This window comes from Typopeltis vanoorti, chromosome 18, assembly GCF_054136105.1.
Source record: "Typopeltis vanoorti isolate ZY-2024b chromosome 18, IOZ_Tvanoo_1.0, whole genome shotgun sequence".
Classification (NCBI taxonomy): domain Eukaryota; kingdom Metazoa; phylum Arthropoda; class Arachnida; order Uropygi; family Thelyphonidae; genus Typopeltis; species Typopeltis vanoorti.
This window is the reverse complement of record NC_143566.1, coordinates 91,757,594-91,779,962: the sequence shown is the minus strand read 5'-3', so window position 1 is coordinate 91,779,962 and position 22,369 is coordinate 91,757,594. Positions and strand designations below refer to the sequence as shown.

Genomic DNA, 22,369 nt, shown 5'->3' with positions numbered 1-22,369 from the left:
CCACAGTTGTTTCTTTTTTTGCAGCTCAAGCTTAATGGTGTTATTCATTCATTTAGCCCCTACTTGATTTACTATTCAGACTCTAGGTATACAGTCAGCCATTGCCTCCTACAAACACTCCTTAACCACCTCTCATGCACTATCGACATCCAGCCCTTGCAGTTTTACATGCCATGGCACTGAACCGAGCAATCTCCTAAGCTTGTCATACTTACCAGCCCAGTAATTCCACATGTACCCTGTCTTAATTGAAAATTCCACACATTTAGCCACCTCCCAGGTCAAGACCTTATGATCACTCTCACCAATTGGTGGCAACGTGGTCATATTCATTACAGCCAAATTCTCAGATGCAGTTACTAGGTCAAGCATTCTCTGACCCCTAGTATTTTCCATCACATGCTGTCGCAGATAGTTATCCCTTAATAACTGCATAAAATCCAATTCCTTCCTCCCATGTGTCCTGTCCTCCTTCCAATCAATGTTACCATAGTTGAAATTCCCCATAATAATTACCCTCCTTCCACTCATTGCTTCTATTTGCTTATGCATACTATCTCCACCATCTTTTCCATCACTTGGTCTATAGCAGCACCCAACTGTATATTTTTTCTGCTAGACACAATCTCCCACCAAATAGCCTCAAATGTGCTCTTTTATCTATCCTGCAGCTCTACTTCTATTATCTTTGGCTGCAGTTCATCAGCTATCATCAATAACACTCCTCCCCCCCCCCCATTTTATTCTCTCTGTCCCTCCTGAACACACTGTACCCCTCACATTCTGTCCCACTAGCTATATCATCTTCTGTCAGCCATGTCTCACTAATGCTAATAACCTGTGGCCTAGAAGAGGCAACCAAGGCCAAAAATTCTTCCTTCTTGTTCCTAATACTCCTGACATTAGTATACATGAAATGCAGAAGCCCGTTAGTCCCACCCCTATCCTGATGTCTTATACTAACTATCCCATTCTGATTTGTTGTCCTTTGTACTTTGTTTAATATGTACTTTGTACATATTAAACACATTCATAAACTCAACTGCCTCCCTAAAGTCTACATATCCTCCTCCCCCCTTCCCCTTAATAACTCTAGTTTCTCTGATTCTGCACATCCACTTCCACTTCATTCAACAACACTTTTTCTAGTCTCTGCACACCAAACCCATTCAGATGCAAACCATCCATCTTATGTAAATCCTTTCGCCCATCAAACTCACTACACATGTCCACAAACTCCACACCACTCCTCCTGCATAACCTGCACATAGAGTTATTTGCAATTATGGCCCTCCTCAACTCTTCTTTGTAATACCATGGCAACAGACTCACTATCTTAACTCTCTCGCTCTTTTCTTTTGCTACCTCTAGTAATTCCTTCAGGTCCTCTCTCATAGCAAATTTATCACCTTTTAAATCATTTGTTCCTGCCACTACTATCATTTCTTTCACTCACTGCTTTTGCACTCTGATAGACTTACTTATATCCTTACTTTTCGCACCTGGTAAGTTTGATTTTAACAAACTCTCATTTGTTACACCTCTTACTAAAGAATCACCGTACAACACTCGCTGCTTCATTTTTCTTACACTCCCGATCATACTCTTATTTTTCTTATCATATATTTGCCTTTTATTAGCTGATGCGCTTGGTAAACAGTTTTTGCAAACGCTTAAGCTGTCGCTTCGCCCTATATATCACTCCTCGCAACCGTGCGATCTCACTCATTTTTTTTTTATCCATCAAACCATTCTCTCGCTCTGTATTTTTAAAATGAATATAGGCAGTGATATAGAATATTGTTGCCTATATTATATTACATAAATACATAAAATGATATAGGCAATGATTTGAAGGAAAATATTTAGTTGCTTGCTAATGATGCAAAATTAGGTAGTGTAATAGCTAATCAGGTGATGAGTATAGCTTGCAGGATGGTTTAAATATTAAGTTGTTTGCTAGCATTGCAAAATTAGATAGAGTAATAGTTAATCAAGTGAAACATAGAGCTGATCGCACAATTTAAATAGATTGACTGTATGGACAAAAGTTATGCATTTTTTGATGAGAAGATTACAAGTTGTTTACTACATTTAAGAGCTATACTCCAGGAAACTGATGAAATTAGGGATTTGGATGTGTTAACTATATTATCCATTTCTGAAATATGTTCAGAAGACATATTTCAGAAATGGATAATATAGTTAATAGGATTACTTGAGTATTGAAAAATGTACTAACAAGCAGAGATGAGGAACTTATTATTCCTCTTTATTTATTATTATAATTATTATTAAGACCTCCAGGGAGTCAGGAACTCATGCTATTTGCACCAGCTGTCAAACTTGTTCTAGAATTCATTCACGCTACTTGCACACGCAACATCCAATGGCAATCCATTCCAATAATTCACTACTCTATGAGAGAAAAATCTAACCCTCATCCCCATCTTGACAGCATTCCTTCTTTCATGGATGCCCTCGTGTCCTTTCTCCACCCTCTATAAAATGAAAAATTCTATCTACTCAAATTCTGTATATCCCTTTCAAAAGTTCTCCAAGATCCTTAGCCTCATAGATTTCTTCAAGCATAATCCCACCAATATTATACGACATTGGATGTCTAATCACAGCAAAGTGCATGACTTTTTATTTATGAACATTGAAATGACAGCCATTTTTCACATGCCTATTTCCAGTCTATAGTTCCAGCCTATTCAAATCATTTTGCAAGTGCTGCATATCAGCAGCACTCCTATTCACCTTACCTATACTGCATCATTGACAGCTGTATGTCACATATCATATCCTTCCCAATATCGTATATCATATCACATGTCATATCCTTCATGTATAGATTGAATAACAGTGGACCAAGCACTGATCCTTGTGGTACACCACTTGTTACTTGAACCTTGCAGACTCATTCCCTTCATATATACCACTTTTTGATATCTGTCAGCCAGTCATCCTCTTATCCATGCCAATAGCTTATAATCCAATCGCATATTCTTCAATGTATGCAATAGTATTACATGCTGTATTCTGTCAAAAGCCTTAGCAAAATCCAAAAGTATCAAGATGGATCCATTCCCTTTGTCTAACTCAGTGATAACATTATTATAGAACGTAAGCAAGTTGCTAGAACATGACCTTCCCTTAGTAAACCCATGCTGTTCATTGTAAAGTAGAGATTCTCTGTCAACCCATTTCTGGATGCAAGCCCTAACCAAACTTTCCAAAATCTTCACCACCACTCCTGAACTGATTTGTTGATAGTTGGATGCATCGGTCTTTGTACCATCTTTGTGCAGTGGTATTACCATACATTCTTTCTACTCATGTGGAATCTTCCCTGTTCTGAGACTCAAATTTTATAGCCTGGTCAAGATAATAGCCAGTTCAGCTGAACACGCTTTTAGCATCCATGCTGATATCCCATCAGTTCCTATTGCAGAATTGTTATTCAGTTTGTGTAACAGCTCTAGTACTTCCTGCTCATTCACATGAGTTTTCTCATATGGTGAAGAGGTAGCTTTGAGTTCAATGTTGCATATACCAGGTTGATCGCTTTTAACAAAATGGCTGCTCATTATTTGAACAACCACGTCTGCATTAGTCACCCTGCATACCATCTTCATTCAGTAGAGTTATTATTTCAAATTCATCCTTTCTTTTACTTGCAGCATAACATTAGATTTCTTTTTGGTTGTCTTTAACTTGCAGAGCCAGTTTCTTTTCATACTCGGACTTAGCTTTCTGTACAGCACTTGTGACTCTTCTGGCCTGCTGCTTATAATTATCATATCTGACATCATCCTTATGCTCACGATATTCCTTCCATGTCATCTTTTTCTTATGAATCTCTTGCTATTATTCTCCGAACTCTCTGAACACATTCTGATATTGCATCATTTAAGTATTTTTTAAACACTTCCCATGCACTGTTGATATCCTTCCCATCCAATAACTGATACTATGGCACAGAAGAATCCATGATATCCTTCAGGTGGTCATAATTTCCTGCTTTGTAGTTCAGCATGTAACCTTTTCCGAATGGAACATTCATAAACTTAGCCACTTCCCCAAGTGAGTACCGCATAATCACTATCACCAACTGGATGCAGAATAGTTACATCATTAACTGAAACTTCTGCCTCTGACACTATAATCAGATCTATCACTCTTTGACCTTGAGTTCCTTCTCTCACATGCGGCTTGAGGAAGTTGTCTTGCAATAGCTCAATAAATTGTTTCATTCTTCTCATGCGATTACATAGCTACTCAATTAATGTTTAGATAATTAAAGTCCCCCATTGTGATTACTCTTTTTGCACCATCATATTTATTTCTTGCTGCATTTTTTCATCACTAGCACTGGTCCACCAGGTCTATAACAACATCCCACAGTGTATTTAATCTTGTTTGACTCCACCTCACACCAGATGGCTTCAGACTGACTGCCACATGAAAAACTGTTACTAGTATTGCAGTCATTGGTCTCAAACTCTGAGTTCAAGACATTTGATATCATTAGCAGCAAAAAATTAAATTATTGTTGTGTGAAACTTTCCAAAATTTTTTAAACAGTAATTCTTAGACCTCCTGCCCAGCAGCCAAGTTTCAATACCAGTGCTCATACAGTAAACCCTTTCAGAGCTTTAGGCTTCTAGTCTAACATTTTTTCACTTGTTGTTTGTGCATGCTATTATAGAACCAGTTAAACCTGTGCTGTTTTCATTCCATTAAACAAGAAGATAAGGGTAATAAACAGCTACATGAGGTGTACAAGGAACATCAAAAGTATAATATGAGCAAAATTAGACAATCAGGCCAAGAAAAATTTTAGAGAGTTCAGGCATTCCTTGGCATTTTTGCCATACTTGTTTTTATCATGAGTCTTGCAACAGGGCTAATCCCAAGTCAGTTGAAAGAGAGTAAGATTGTTCCAATTTACAAAAGAGAAGATAAGACTGAGACTATAAATTATGGACTGATCTCTGGGGTTAAGATGTTGGAGAGATTGGTGAAGGCCTAGTATTCAGAATTGGGTTGATAATAGCAATGGTCCATGATGGCCAACATGGGTTTGTTAGAGGGAGGTCATGTTTTAGCAATCTGCTTATCTATTTCAACAAGGTGACAAATTAACTGGATAAAGGAGATCCATAAACAGCAGTATATAAGGGTTGTTTGAAAAGCTTGGTAAAAAAATAAGTTAAACACATTTTTTTTGGAAAAATCACCTTTATTTCCTAACATAGTCTCCATCCAGGTCTACACATTTGGTCCAGTGAGTTTCCAATTTTTTCATCCCATCTAAAAAGTAGGATTTGTCAGATTGTGCAAAATAGTCATTGACAACCTTGATGACATCCTTGTTTGAAGAAAATTTTTCCCACCGAGCCAAATTTTTAAGTTTGAAAACAAGATGAAGCACACAGGGCCAAGTCTGGAGAATACGGCGGATGTGGAACCAATTCGAACCTCAGTTCTTGCAATTTTGCATTGCGAAATTGCTCTCATGTGTGGAACAGTGCATTGTCTTGATGGAAGAGCACTTTTTTGTGTGCCAATCTTGGCCATTTTTTTCTTCAGTTATTCTTTTAAACGGTCCAACAATGACGCATAATAGACTCCTGTTATTGGCTTAACCTTTTCCAAATAGACTGTCATGATAATTCCTTGGGAATCCCAAAAAACAGTGGCCATCAACTTCCCAGCTGACCAAACGGTCTTCATTTTTTTTGGTTGGTGCTCTTTCACCAGGCGTTGTTTACTGTTTTGATTGCTTGGACTCAGGTGTGTAGTGGTGGATCCAAGTTTCATCTACAGTCATGAATCAACCAAAAAATCCTGCAAATTGTGATTAAACATCGCCAAACACTGCGTTGAAATGTCTTTTTGCATGCATTTTTGATCGACAGTCGACAGTCGTGGCACCCATTGCACACACAACTTTATCATGTGCAATTTTTTGTGCAGGATATTATACACCCCATTCAGTCGAGATGCCTATGATCTCAGCAATCTCGTGCACTTGCACTTGGCAGTCTTCCATAACCAGACCATAACTTCAGTTTGCGCCTGAAGTAGTTCAGGACTGAGGCAACTCGTAGCAAAGGTGAATCAAGCTCTCATCACTCCTTGTCTCAGTATCTCCCATAATGCAAAGCACATCTCCTTGCGGACATGTATAATGCTATGCATTAAGGGAATGGCCATAACGAGACCGTGGATTTTGTCAGTCGTTTCTTTCATAGTGACCTCAGTCAAGTATCTGGGGTGCGCTTCATCTTCAATGGACTTACGACCATGTTTAAACTCATTTATCCAAAAATAAATAGTCGTTAATGCTGGTGCAGAGTCCCCATGAACTGCATCTAACTCGGCTTTGATCTGCACGGCTGTCCACTTCTACAAATAAAAATGTTTTATCACTGCACGAAACTCATTTTTCTCCATTTTTATGAAAAATGCAAACACGGTCATTTTAAATGTTTGCCAAACAAGAATTATGCATCACACTAAAATTTTGCCAGGGGTCATGAAAAAGATGATACGTGTCAACACTGGTATGAACAAATGAATTGTGTCGCCATCTATTGGAAATTTACCAAAATTTTCAAACAGCCCTCATATTTGGTTATTTCAACAGCTTTCCATAGATTGCCACATGACAAGCTGGTAGCCAAACTGAGACAGATGGGATTAGTTTAAAGACTAGTGAGTTGGATAGGTGATTGGCTGTCAGGTAATTATCAGTGAGTTGTATATTGGGGGGAAACCAAGAAGAGGAAGATAATTAGTGGTATTCTGCAAGGGGTCTGTTTTGGGACTATTATTATTTAACTTGTATGTTAATGATATTGAACAGGCTTTACTGGAGAATGCTGTCAAGAAAGTGAGAGCTAGATTTCCCTCTCATAGAGTGTTGTGTGGTCAGAATAGATTAGCAGTGGATGTTGTGTAAATAGTGAGAATGAATTCAAGAACATGTATGACAGCTGGTGCAGGTAGTATGTGGCCTGCATCAATGAGTCCCCGACTACCTGATTCTCTTGATAATAATAATCATCAGAATAATAATAATAAGATTAACTGATACATGCCAATAGACTCCTGTTCCAGGAGTCTATTGGCATGTATCAGTTAAAGTTAATTTTAACTGATTCAAGTTCAAGTTAACGTGTCATTTGACATGTCAATGACTTCAGGTTTGGTTATTTGAAAGTTACACATAATTGATAGATCATTGTAGAATCTCTAGGCATGCTCATTTGTCTATAATTTTATTAATCTAAAATGGTGATCATGTTAATGTCTTAAATAATGTAATATTAATTCTTGCTTATAAAATTTTCATACAAATTTTAATGTATTATACTTTTTGATTTATTATTGTTACGGGACACCTCCATGGAATCTGACTCATTATGGAAGGCAACTCTACACTACATGATTTGCCATCCATAAAATCACATATCCACAATCCATACCATACCGTATTCCACCTACTACATAATATTTTTATCTATTAGTTGAGTGTTTTTATTATTATTATTATTATTATTCAGGCCTCCAAGGAGTCAAAAGACTCATCGAGGGAGGTCCTTACTAAGACATGAAGTCTGTCAAGACTCACTGAGGGGAGGTCCCAGGTCCCCCCCTGAGAAACACAAAGTCTATCATACCACTCTTTAAACTCACTGACCGTTCTCGCTCCCACCACTCCATCAGGCAATGCATTCCACGGCTCAACCACCCTCCACACAAAGAAACCACTCCTTACCCTCTTGCTCACAGTTTCCTTTCGTAACTTCCAGGGATGGCCTCTTGTCACCACTCCTTCCCGCTGATCAACCAAGCGAAAGAACTCCACAGTGTCAACCCTGTAACCACCTCTCAACAGTTTAAAAGTCTCAATCATATCACCTCTCCTCCTTCTATCCACCAAACTCTGCAGTCCACATTCTCTCAGCCGATCCTCATAACTATCCTTGTACAGTCCTGAAACCATCTTTGTCATCCGTCTTTGTATCCTTTCCACAGTTAATTTATCCCCTTCAAATCCTGGGGACCAAATCTGAGAACAATAGTCCAAGTGTGGTCTGATCAGAGACTTATACAACGGAATAATAACCCTCTTATCTCTGCAGGTCAGTGTCCTTCTCATAATAGCAGCAATCCTCTGTGTTACCTTCACCACCTTTGCAATATGTCCCCTAAACTTCAGGTTTCTATCAATCATCAACCCCAGATCTCTTGTCTCCCCTACTTCCTCCAGTATAACTCCTCCCATAGAGTATGCAGCATCCCATCGATGTTTCCCAAACCTCAAGACCTTACATTTTGCTGCATTAAACTGACATCCCCATTCATTTGCCCATCTATCTAGCTTATTTAAATCCTCTTGCAGGGCTACCACATCTGCACTATTACTAATAATCCTTCCCAGCTTCGCATCATCTGCAAACAACTGAATATCCCCCTGCAATCCACTGGCTATGTCATTGATATAAAGGTTAAACAATATAGGTCCTAGTACTGAGCCCTGTGGGACCCCACTTGTAACCCTCTGCCTCCTGGAAACTGCTCCACCATACACAACTCTCTGATACCTATCAGACAGCCAATCCTGAATCCAGTTGACCAATCTGACATCCAGACCCATGTGCTGCAACTTAAATATCAGCTTATCATGTGGCACCCTGTCAAATGCCTTCGCCAAGTCTAAGAAAATTGCAGTATATGCCTTTCCCTCATCTAATGTTCTTGTAACTTTATTATAAAAGGCTAGCATATTGCTAAAACAAGAGCGTCCTTTCACAAATCCATGTTGATTCTCACAGATAACATTACCCTTATCTGCCCAATGCTGTACACGGTCCCTCACTACTTTCTCCAAGATCTTAATAACTACTGCTGACACACAGACTGGCCTATAATTAGACACTTCCAGTCTGTTACCACCCTTATGCAATGGCACTATCTTACTTTACCTTCCTTCCATTCCCTGTGCACCTTTGCCAAAGCCAGACTTTCATTGAAAAGCCACGTTAAAGGTACTGTCAATTCCCTAGCACATTCTCTCAAAACTCGTGGCGAAATACCATCCAGTCCCACAGCTTTACTGACATCCAGAGTACTCAGTATATGAAACACACTCTCCTCCTGTACCTCCAGACCTCGTACCAGTCCTATCCCTCTAGCATTAAAACTGACTCCTCTAGGATGAAATACTCCAATAAAGTGTTCATTGAACAATTCCACTATGTCTTCTGCATCAGTCACTCTATTCCCATTTTTATCCCACAATATCATTCTTCCACAGTCATTTCTCCTCCTACTGGCCACATAGCTAAAAAATTCCCTAGGATTTTCTTTGGATCTTAGGGCCAATCTCCTCTCATATTCCAGTTTCGCTTTCCTTACCACACTAGTCACTCTTCTGGCCTGTGTCTTATATTCCTCATGCATCTCTTCACCTATCTCCTTATATCTCTTCCATAGCCTCTTTTTCGCATGCAATATTCCTGTTTAATATTGTTTGTCATCCACTTTACTCCAAATTGCGTCCTCTTCTTCACTCGTGGTATACAACTTACCATTGCTGATAACAAATATTCTTTCACAATTTCCCACGCACTGGTGATATCCCGGCCTTCCAATTCCTCCCTCCATGAAACTTCCCGAAGTTGACGTCTAAGACTATTATAATCACCTGCCTTATAATTCCACATAAGTTCCCGTCTCTTTGATACTCCTGCATGTCTATTCATTTTCCAAGTCAACACCATATGGTCACTCTCTCCAACTGGTGGGAGAGACGTCAACTCAGTTATTATCAACTCTTCTGATGCTATAACCAAATCCAAAATTTTTGAACCTCTTGTTTCCTCTGTTACATGTTGCCTAAGACATTTGTCCCTCAAGAATTCTAGAAATTCCATTCCCCTATTGCTACATGCATCTTCCTCTCTCCAATTTATACTACTGAAGTTAAAATCTCCCATAACAATCATTCTTCTTGCACTTGCCAAACTTAGCTGTCTAGACATCTCCTGGTCCCCATCCTCTGTGCTCCTGGGTCTGTAGCAACACCCCACTAAATATCCTGTCTTACCTACCTCTACCTCACACCATACGCTCTCAAAATCATTTGTCTCACTTCCTTCCAAATTCTCCACTCTTAGAGGACATAGGTCATCGCTTATCATAAGCAGTACCCCACCACCACGCTTTCCCCTCCTATCCTGACGAAAAATGCTATACCCAGCGACTTCTATTCCTGTTGTTATATCCCCTTCTGTCAACCACGTCTCAGTGATCGCAATAATTTTTGGCCAGGCTGATGCTATCTGCGCCACCAATTCCTCTCCCTTATTCCGGATACTCCTGGCATTAGTATACAGCATATAAATGCCATTGTTTCTATACCCAGCATTATCTCTTCTGGACTCCACTGGGCTCAGTGTTACCTGACATTGTCTCCCTTCTCCCAAGTATCCATTCCCACAAGAGGCCACCCCTGCTATCATCCTCCCTGGGACACACTGACTCGTTCAGAACAGCAATCTCTCTAGATGCCTACGTCCTTCCTCATTCAAATGTAAACGGTCTCTTGCATACAATTCCTCTCTTTCCTCAAACACACTCCAGGCATCCACATATACCAGTCCTCTCTTGTCACACATTCTCGCTATTATGCCATTCAATATCACCACTCTTCTGCTCAGCTCATCATTATCATACCTAGGCAACACGCACACTATTTTTCCTCTCTCTGTCTTCTTCCGTACAGTCTCGAGCAAAAATCTCATATCACTCGCTGCCCGACTTACATTACCACTCAAGTCATTCGTTCCTACCATCACAATCATCTCATCCACCCTTTCACCTCTCTTAATTGCTATAGCCACCCTTTCTATTGTTCCTCCTGGCAAACACTCCTCACGCATCCTATCTTGAACACCACGGATCATTGAGTCGCCATACATTATACCTCTTACCATTCCCTCGCTCCTATTGTTTCCATTCTCTCCTCTTCTTTCATTCCCATACCTCTCTCTTCTACTGTTTCCATTCTCTCCTCTTCTAGCACTCCCATACATCTCTCTCATTCCCTCTCTCCTACTGTTTCCATTTTCTCCACTTCTAGCACTTCCATATCCCTCTCTCATTCTGTCTCTCCTACTACTGTTTCCATCCGCTCGTCTTCTAGCATTCCCATACCTCTCTCTCATTCCGTCTCTCCTACTGTTTCCATCCTCTCGTCCGCTAGCATTCCCATACCTCTCTCTCATTCCCTCTCTTCTACTGTTTCCATTCTTGACTGATTTCAGTGAAAAAAATATCCTTGTTATTTATATATGAGATTAGCTAACTCACTTTCATGTTGGAAGTTTATTTTCCACTTGGTTAGACTATAATAAATTTAGCTTAATCCTTTACCCAAGTGTAGGCAAACAAAGTTTGTGCCTGAAGTAGTTCAGACTGAGGCAACTCGTAGCAAAGGTGTACCAAGCCTCAATAAAGGTTGAAACCAGTCTGGGTATATGGCCTTTCTCTTAATGCATAGCATTATACATGTCCGCAAGAAGATGTGCTTTGCATTATTGGAGATACTGAGACAAGAGGTGATGAGAGCTTGGTTCACCTTTGTACTCCAGGTGCAAACTTTGTTTGCCTACACTTGGGTAAAGGATTAAACTAAATTTATTATTAACTCACTTTCAATTGAATAAAACTCATATAAACATTTTTCTTGTCATGATGCAAATCAAACTCATGTATCTCCATTCGAAGGGTGGGTGCCGCATTGTTCTTTCTTCTAACTTTGTTATGAAGATACTAATAAACCACATGCTACATAATATACCAGTGTGTGCTATATAGCACATAAATGTATCTGGAAGTCACAGATAAAGCTAAAAATGAATGAATAAAAAAATAAAATAAACTGTGCTATGGGAGTGCTGATAGATCTTATATTACATAATGCAGCAGTGTTATTATACAGCACATGAAATGTAACAACTAAAAGTGTTACATTTTATGTCACAACTAAAACTGTTACATTTTATGTAACAGCTTTAGTTGTTACATAAATTCTTGGCATAAGTTTGTTATGCCAAGAATTGGCAAAACCAGGAAAGGATCTAACACAAGCAAATAATTATTGACTTATAGTCTTTGTAAGACAGCTGGCTTATCTTACAAAGATAGGCCAGCTATCTTGGTAAGATATTGTAAGAAAGTGGTTAATGCCAGACTTCTCTTGCATTTAGAAAGCAGTTATCTTCTCTCCAATAGACAGTGTATCTTTTGTAGACATTGTTCAACTTAGACCATTTGGTTCATTTAGAAACTAGTATAAGAGATGAATTCCTGAAGCAAGAACATCTGGCTTCAGTTTTTTTTTTTTTTTTTTTGACATGGAAAAAGCTTACGACACAGCCTGGAGATATGGCATATTAAAAGGCTTCTATAACTTAGCTCTCAGAAGACATCTTCTTGTATTTATTAAAACTTTCTGTCTGAGTGAACTTTCCAAGTCAGAGTAGAAAGTATGCTATCTCAACAATATCATTAAGAACAGGGTGTTCCCCTGTTCTTAATGATATTGTAAAGAGAAAGAAGGAAGGTGTTCTTCTTAATTGTTGTTGTTCATGTTCTTAAGAACTGATGCCTTCCAGTGTGCAAAAAATGCAACACACGTCTTACTATTTGTCATATTCTGGCAGAGTGCCAGCACTTTACATGAAAGAGGAATGAAATTTTTACCTATCTAGCCAAGTCATATACACTCAGGCAATTTTATCAGACTCAGACAGATTGCATGATGCTTTTAACCTTCTGCAAAGAATTAATTTGTACAAACATATTTGACTGTAATTTTGTTTATACAGTAAAACCCCAAAGTTACATGGTAGGTGGGACCAACAAAAAGCGCGTGAATCGAATTCGCATAACTCGGGGTATAATTTTGCATGTAATTTATATATACAAACATACAATTGGGACCAAAGGTTTACAAAAACACCTATATTTTTTAAGAAATATAATCATAATTGTAGTTTTTTGTACATAAAAAAAAAGAAAGTTATCTTGATGTCGATGGTTTCATAAAATCTAATAGATTCGTCTGATGGCATAATGTCTTTTTCTTGTCACGCAAAATTTCTTCATAGCAAGCCAATGATTTTTTTATTCCTTGCCTTGTGGCTACAATTTGTTCCTCGTTAGAATCTATGTCCTCCAAAATCTGTAAACCTTTCTTTTATGATTGTTCTTACTGTGGATTCCTGTAGATCGAACTTTTTTGCTTGCTCACAAATTTTCATTCCTCCTTCAAAATCCTTAATAATGTTGAGTTTTGTTTCCAAAGTCAATGTTTTTCTTTTCTTGCTAGCAGTAGAAGAATCAGACTTGCTTCTTTTGTATGACATTATTATTTTTTATGTGATAAAATTTTTTATCAAGAACATAACATTAAACAGTCGCAAGGTATGTAGACTATAAAATCTGCTGTTGTAAATTACTGACCGACATATCAGGAATCATTGTCAAGGTCTTAGAGAAATTAGTCAAGGAAAGAATACAGGATTGGATAGATAAAAATGGGATATTGTATGGGGGACAACATGGTTTTGTGTAGGGTAGATCATGAACTGGATTAGGGTAATGGGTTTACAGTGATTCTACTGGACCTTGCCAAGGCCTTTGACAGGATACTACATGGAACTCTAATCAGTAAACTGGAGCAGATGGGGATGGAAATAGGGTTGGTGAGATGGATAGGAGGGTGGTTGATAGAGAGATACCAGAGAGTGGTTTATTCAGGAGTGGAGTCTAAAAGATGGCTTGTGACTAGTTGTTAAACTAGTTGTTTATAGTTTTGTATATAAAAGTTGCTTACTGTGCTAACACCTTTAAAGATAGTATCTAAGAGTGCTGCTAGGTTTAGAAAAGTTTCTGTGGCCCCAAAAGAACAAGCAAAGTATCAAAGAGGTCCGCTAGTTTTAGAGACAAGTTTCCACGCCCAGCAAAATGTGATCAAAAGAATGCATGGAGAAGAACAAAGATCGGGTCAAACTTAAAAGAAAATGAAAGAGTCATGCCGAATTCTTTAGGGTTTACTACCCTTTGTGCAAGGTTCCGAGATCGCAGAATAAAAAGGGACTGAGCCAAGCAGAAGGGCTTCCCAGTTCCAGTCGCCAGAAGAGAGGAGCTTCCAGGCCAGAGAGAGGGCTTCCAGACGTTGCCGAAGAAGGAAAGGCTTCCAGATGCCAGAGAGAGGGATCACGGTTGAGAGTTGGCAGTAGTTTCAGTTTCTTGGAGGCAGCAGTTCGAGCTATTGGAGACGGTAGTCGTCCAGGCATTTTCAGCGAGACAAGGCAGAGGAGAAAAGGCGATGTAAATTACCCGAGGCAGCTTCATTCGGAAGTTTTGCTTTTCGCCATGGGTGAACAACCTTTTGGCGGTTGCAGCCCACTATTTTCCTGATGAGCTATTACTGAAGCCAGACATTCCTGAGGAAGCTCAAGATCTGAGATGAAAGAAATGCCATAAGACAGTAGTGAAACACTTTTCACTGAATGTGCAATGCAGAGTTTTTTGTAAGTTCAAACCTTTTGTATATTCCCTCTCATACTAGATTATAGAAGGAATTTTAAGAAATTGCTCAGTAGTAGTAAGATTGTAAAGATAACTTAACAGAGAGTTAGCTAACCTCTTTGCAAGTAAACTAGAAGTTTAATGAGTTGAATTTGTAACCGGAGAGTAAATAAGATTGTGAGTTAAAGAAGTTAATTAGTGTTAAAGTAAATAGGTTATAATTTATGCTAAAGTTGTTATAAATGGATAGAGAAAGCAATCTCCCTATTGTTTAATTCATGTATAATTTGTAAATAAATGTGTTTTAATTATTTGTTAAAAGAGTGCTGCCTGATCTTTTATTTTACAACTGCACTGTTCTTAAATAAATCGGACTTGTGAGCGGGAAATAATTTAAGGCAATAAAAATGCAGTTCAGTTACTTACGAACCACGACTGTTAATGTAAACATTGATAAAAGAAACTTCACTTTGTGAGAGGGAAATCCACCGGAAATTTTATTTAGTCTTATGCCAATTAAATGATATATTGGTGGTGCAGTCTGATAAAATAAATTTCCAGTATTCATAGGCATTCGACTAGTAAATACAGAAGGTGGATAATCATAGTATGCAGTAGAATATATGAGAAAGGATAAGAGATTAAAAGCACATTAGAGTCAAGCTATAAAGAATTAACATTAGAATAAAGATAAAGAGATATTACATATATAGGAAAAATATATAGGAGCTAGACCCAAAGGTGATACTAAGGTTGAAGTAATGCAGAAGTCATGTTTTCATATACAAGTAGCCAAAAGGTATCACACCTCATTATTAAGATACTCTGGATTAGAGATAGCTGTTGGAAGCTTTTCCTCTTGGTTATATTATAAATTAACGATACCAAGAAATTATATATTTCGTTTAATCCTTTATCCAAATGTAAGCAAACAAAGTTTCTGCCTGAAGTATTTTCAGGACTGAGGCAACTCATATATAGAAGAAACCATTATGGGAAGGAGCACTACTCAGACTGGTTTCTTCTATATACGAGTTGTCCCAGTCCTGAAAATACTTCAGGTGCAAACACTTTGTTTGCTTACACTTGGATAAAGGATTAAACTAAGTATATAATTTCTGGTGTTTTTAATTTACAGCACACAGGATGTCATTTTTGCAAATGTTTGTTACTGATTAATATAGATTAATTGGTAACACTAGAAAGAATCCTTAAGAGAGGGAATTTGATAGGATCATATAAGTTATCAAATGGATTTCTTAGGATTAATGCAGGAGAAAATTTTCGGTGCATGACAAGACGGAACAGTGCAAGCAATCATCCCTATAAGTTGATTAAGCATGTTGTGTGTAAAGGCATGAGTATCATTATTATTTTCTTGCACAGCAATTAATGAGTGGAATGCATGTCAGAGACAGTTTTGTGTGCTTTGTCAGTAAATTTCTCTGGATTCTCATACATTTTAGGAAAATCTTGTTGATAAATAATTATAATGTACACAACAGTATAAGGCCCTGATCAAACCACACTTACACTATTGTTCTCAGATTTGGTCCCCAGGATTTGAAGGGGATAAATTGACTGTGGAAAGGGTACAGAGGCAGATAAAGTTGGTTTCAGGACTGTACAATATGAGTTATGAGGATTGACTGATGGGAATGTGGACTGCAGAGTTTGGTGGATTGAAGAAGGAGAGGTGATATGATCGAGACTTTTAAACTGTTGAGAGGCAGTTACAGGGTAGACATTGGAGAGTTCTTTCACTTGGTGGAAGGAGCGTTGACAAGAGGCCATCCCTGGAAGTTACGAAAGGAGGCTATGCGCAAAAGGGTGAGGAGTGGTTTCTTTGTTTAGAGGATGGTTGAACCTTGGAATGCATGGCCTGAGAGAGTGGTTGGAGTGGGGACGGTTAATAGATTCAAGGAGTGGTATGATAGACTTTGTATTTCCTAAAAACGACCTCCCACGATGAGTCTTTTGACTCTATGGAGGCCTGGATAATAATAATAATAATAGGTTTGTTATTTCTATTATTAGTATGAATTAAAGAAATGCTATGAAGTATAATTACCCATATACTATTTGCATGGTAAGATAACCATCACTTTTTAATATGATATTTATATTTTTTGCAATTTCCACTCGTAGAAGGTTGTGCACCTTACTACCTTGGGTGGGCTAAGGTAGTAAGGTTTCCCCCACTGACCAATTTTTACCACAAAATTGGTCAGTGGGGGAAAAAAATCAGTAAAAATTGGTGCTGTTTTATTATCATCATCATCACTAGATGGCCATTTGCTATTTAGTTTGCTTTAATTACAAGTTATTTATATATTTCAGCTGGTGGGTCTTACTTCATGATTTCCAGATCATTAGGACCAGAGTTTGGAGGGGCTGTTGGGATCATGTTTTATATAGCAACTACTTTGGCAGGAGCAATGTATTTAGTAGGAGCAGTGGAAATATTCTTGGTAAGAAATATTTAATATTCTGAAAGAGGAAAATATGCAAACGATTTAATGAATTAATTTTAAGCAAACTTGACAACAGAAAAAACATTGGTAACATGGCAATATTTCCCTTTGTTTATTCATATATATATATATATATGTGTGTGTGTGTGTGTGTGTGTGTGTGTAAAAGAGCTGCTTTACATTTGATATTTAGTAAAATTTGATTAAATTTGATTATGCTTTGAATGAACTAATTGCCGACTGTATATAATTATCATCATCACAGAATCTTTATGGATTCATGAGAGTTATTGCAATAGACAGTATCAAGTCTGTCTTACCACTCTTAAACTAATTCATCATCTCTCTTTAATACTTGTCAGACAACTGGTTGTCAATCCAGTCCACTATCCTGATGTCAAAACTCATTCCGTTTGTATCATTTCATTTCTGTATTCATTTCAGTCCATTCCATTTGTTGCCACTTAAATATCATTTGTGGCAGCCTAACACATCTTTTACAAAATCTATACGAACTACAGTATATACATAAAGGTATATATTTCCTTAAGAGGTGCTTGACTTAAATAAGCACCTATTAACAAATCCATGCTGATCTCCATAAATAATATTATCCTTATCTATCTAGTTTTGTGTACAATCGTATTAATTTTTTTTAAAATCCTGATAGCCATAGAAGAAATACAAATTTGTTTGTAGTGTGATGCTTTTGTTTCATTGGCACTATCTCACCCTCCTTCCACTGCTTGGAGACTCTTCTGGTAACATGACTTTCATTAAACTCATAGATAGGTTTAATGGAATTATTTCAGCACAGAAAATAACTAAATCATTCCTATATTTTGTCTCTGTCTCAGAGACATCATAAGAGATACAATATTAAAATTGTAACACACACATACACAAATAATAATAAGTGCAAAAAGTTAGCAGGAGGTCTAAGAATTAATTGATGGTGGTAGGACTTTGAAGAGCTCTGAAAGCTAAGTTGTTTAGTTTTAAAAAAAAACAGTGATATTAGTTAAAAATTGTGTTACAATTAGACTGTATTGTGGACTTAATATTAGATTTAAGTGAAAGTTTTGTTTTAAATATAGTATATATATATATATATATATATATAGTCTTTTTGCATGGTAATTTACATAGTGTAGTGTAGCACAAGGCAAAGATGCAAAGCAGAACAATGCCATCCAAGGCATCATTGTTTGGCCAAGTTCTCCATTCTCCAGCCAAAAAAGATGTGGGTTCAAATCCTGTTATAGGCACAAATGTCTGTGAAAATACTAGTGGTGGTGGATGGCATTGGTGTGGATGATTGGTTGCAGTTCACTGTGGTTGGTGAATTGAGTGGTTGGGCAGGGAGTTATGGAGTTGGTGCCCTCCCTCAGTGAGTCTTTGAACTCCTTGGAGATGTCACTTAGTAGTAATAATAATAATAAGTAATAATTATTTAACAAAAAAGGACTTTGTACAGTGCAATGTGTGCAAGATACCAAAGATAAATGGAATTTGCTTTGAAAGTGATAGTTGCAGAAAAGTGTGCCAAAAATGCTATGAAAGCAAGGGTCAAGAGTGCATGTTAGGTGATTGAAACACTGGACAGAACAAAGAATATGCATGAAAATGTGTGTGATGGAATAGCGGATAGGGATTGAAAGAGAGGTTTAAAGCGACACAGGTGGGGGGAGAGAGAGAGAGAGAGAGAGAGAGAGTGTAAAAGTGTTGGTCAAAAGAATAATAGTATGACAGATGTAAAGAGGGAAGAGTTGGCTGGAATGAAGGAGATAGCTCAGTTACGTGGAGTGATACACAGGGCAAAGTGGGTGCTGCAACAAATACAGAAGTGTCTGGCAAGTGGGTCAGCTGATATCAGAAAGAAAGAAGTGGGAAATAAGATAAATGAGTGCTTGACTAAGAGAGAAAGAAGGAAAAATCAAGGAGTGAGTCTTGTATGGCAATTCTGTGAGGAGTGACTGGCAAGAGATCGACAAAATCATGATTTCTGGGTGCAAAAATTAATGATGATATAGAGGCCATTAGAGCACAGAAGGGTAAAGTGAAAAAAATTGATTGAGAATCTTAATTCAATTTTATCCTGTTCAAGACTGAATGATGGTCACTTACAATTTCAAATGCACTGTACACGCTAGTGTCCTGCACAAGTGAGAAAACATCCCTATCAACAACAACATAGTCAATGAGACTTTTTTATTCCGTGCCTCTTCTCTCCATGTCAATTTGTGCACATTTTTGTTGTAACATTGTATTAGTAATAACCAGTCCATGTCTCAAGCAGAAATGCAACAGGCATTTGCCACTATTATTAGCTTTGTTCTTTTCTCCAGATTTTCCCAAATTATTTCTGTATGTCTGACAATCATTTCCTACTCTTCTATTTAGATCCCCAACAAGGATCAACTTTTCGTTTTTCATTGTGTCAGTTGCTTTCTCTAAAGCCTCAAAAAAATTCCTCCACTTTTACCTTAGTAGAACCTTCTATGGGGGACACAGGCACAAATAAGTCTCATTGTCCAGTTTCCCATTCTGATATTTGTCCACATCACTCTATTTGATATTGCCTGCCATTCAAGAAGATTAGCCTCATATTTAGTGTTGAATACAATAGCTATTCCTTCTTTTCCCTGATTATTATTACCTGAATATAACATTTTGTATTTATTGCTCAGAAAGATATCACCAGTTTTTGTCTTTTTTGTTTCAGTCACCCCTATTATGTTGATCTGGTACTTATCAGATTCCTCAGCTAGTTCCATTTCTTTGCCATTCAGGCTTATTACGTTGATAGTACCAATCTTGAACTTTGGTGATGTTGAGTTGGGGTGTGTTTCAGGATTTGTTCCAGTAGTTGACTTTTTGCTGTTCACCCTGGCGAAAACAACTTGGGCCTTGTTTAACCAGGCTATGCCCCAGCCGGCATGAAATTCTATCATGTTGTACCATCATTTTATATTGTGGTTTAAGCCAATAAGAATACAGTTTGGTTGGCTAAATCCCAAATTTCCAGCCCGTCCTCTATCGTTCATTGTCCAGGTAGATACCTAACAGGGTGCGCCACGAGAAGGTGAGGATTAGACATTAGGTCAGACGCCCTGGTCGGGTCTCCGCATTCCTTTAAACTGAAAGGAGACCTCTACGTGGAATTTCCTTCTCAGTTATACAGCTTTGACCCTTAAGCACCACTTAATTACCCCTCCTTTGTTCACTAATCCAAGTTGTTTATACATTTCTTCATTATCACCCTCCACATTCCCTGGCCTATAGCATCATCCAACTATATATGACTTCCTGTAAACCTCCAGTTTACACCACACTCCCTCATATAACCATTGCCACTGTTTCCTTTGCTATCATCATCAGCACTTCACTCTCCCTTCTTGGCCTTTTTATCCTCATGAAAAATACTGTATTCTTCCATTTCTATTCCCATTAGAATATCATCTTCATTCAACCATGTATCACTTATTCCAACAATTTTGGGGTGAATAAACTCAATCAGTGAAACCATTTCATCTGAACTTATTTCTGATACTTCTGGCATTTGTAAACAAAATGAACAGCAGTTCATTTTTAGGTCTGTAACTAGTCCTATCCAAGCCACTCGTTGGTTGTGATTTCCCCACTACACCTACCTGTGTGCAATCATCTTTATCACTGCTCACCACATATATCTGCTCAGTCTCACCACCCACATCGCAATATGCTCCATATCCACATTCACTGCTACTTTCAACATCCACTTTCCCTATGCCATTCCTTCCTGTCCACTCAGGCTTCCCCCATTCTATCTTCATCTCTTACACTACTACTACTGTTTCCACCACCAAGCATTTCTGTCTCTTCAATACCACTCTCCTGATTTTTCACTTCATCTTACTTCTGATCTCTTTCTTGCATCACACACTACACTTCTATGTACACAATGGTTTCTCCAGTTCACTCACTCCAAAGCCATTCAAATGCACTCATCACACCTGTATAATTCCATTCTTTTCTCAAACACATACCATGCATCCACAACCTCTACTCCCTTCTCCTCACACATCTCTGCTAGCATACCATTCATGATTCTGGCTTAAGATTTGCATTATGTTGATATAAGTGGAGTATGGAAAATTGATTAGGCTAAGGATTGGGGTAATTGTATGACAGCAAGTTGAAGTTCAGAGGACATATTAGATAGGTGGCTTATGCAGCATGTCAGATTACTTGAAGAATACACTAACAAGCAGGAATAGGGAGGTTATTATTCCTCTATATGAGGCTGTAATAATCCACATCTGGATTACTATTTATAATAATCAAGATGTTGATGGCCATTCACCTATATTCCTTCTGGATGAGAGGGTGGTGGAGAAGAACCATAGACAAGTGACCAAAATTGTGACACATCTGTAGAATGCTCTTTGTGAGAACAAAGGTTTGTGTGTTATAAAGGGTAGTTAATAGGTAGAAATGAGGGGATATGATAGAAACATAAGTTATAGGGTGAGAAATGTAACATATGATGTAAAGAAACAAGATCGTATGAATAATTGAGAGAAAGAGGATTAAAAAAATTGCATAGTGATTTTATTGTATCAGAAGTACTTAATGAAAGCATGACAAAACCTTGTTTCCTAGTGCAAAAATTAATATTAATGAAGCTATTAGGATGCAGAAAAAGTAAGGTGAAAAAATGGATTGTTTTGGCTCGCACTAATGACTTGAGAGGTGAAAATATTGTATGGGAAAAGATATTAAAAGTTACTGGAAGGAAAGAGAAGAGTGAGAGGAGGAAGATTGTCTGTTGCCATGCTATGATAGAAGTGAACTGAGGAGGAGAGCAATGATTGCAAATGAATCAATGCACCGGTTTTGCAGAAGGAAAAGGTATAAATTTTATACACCAATGGACTGAATCTGCTGGACAGAAGGACTTGTATAATGCTGATGGATTCACTGACATCGATTTGGAGTTTGATTTCTAGAGCAACAGTTCTCAAACATTTTTGAGAACTGTTGAAAAAACCTTTCAGCATAACATTTTTACCATAAATCCTTTCCAAAATAATATTTTTACTCAAACAAATCCCTTTGAACATATTTTTACGGCCAACCACTAAACCTGTTATTGGCAGAAATTGAATAATTCCAGTACTATATTTTTATAAGTGATATTCCCTAATGATATGAAATTATTATTAAATACATGTACATAATAATGGTCTTTAAGAATACAAAATAATTTAGTGTTGAAAATTGGTATCAGAAGT

The 22,369-nt window shown here is 37.8% G+C and overlaps 1 protein-coding gene across 1 annotated transcript in view; it reads left to right on the top strand.

The window, feature by feature from the left end:
* kcc (solute carrier family 12 member kcc) overlaps positions 1-22,369 on the top strand; it is an 831,023-nt gene that overhangs the window by 227,536 nt on the left and 581,118 nt on the right. Inside the window, exon 6 of the mRNA XM_090408412.1 lies at positions 16,960-17,090. Coding sequence (XP_090264538.1) covers positions 16,960-17,090 — 131 coding nt within the window. The remainder of the gene's footprint in view (positions 1-16,959; positions 17,091-22,369) is intronic.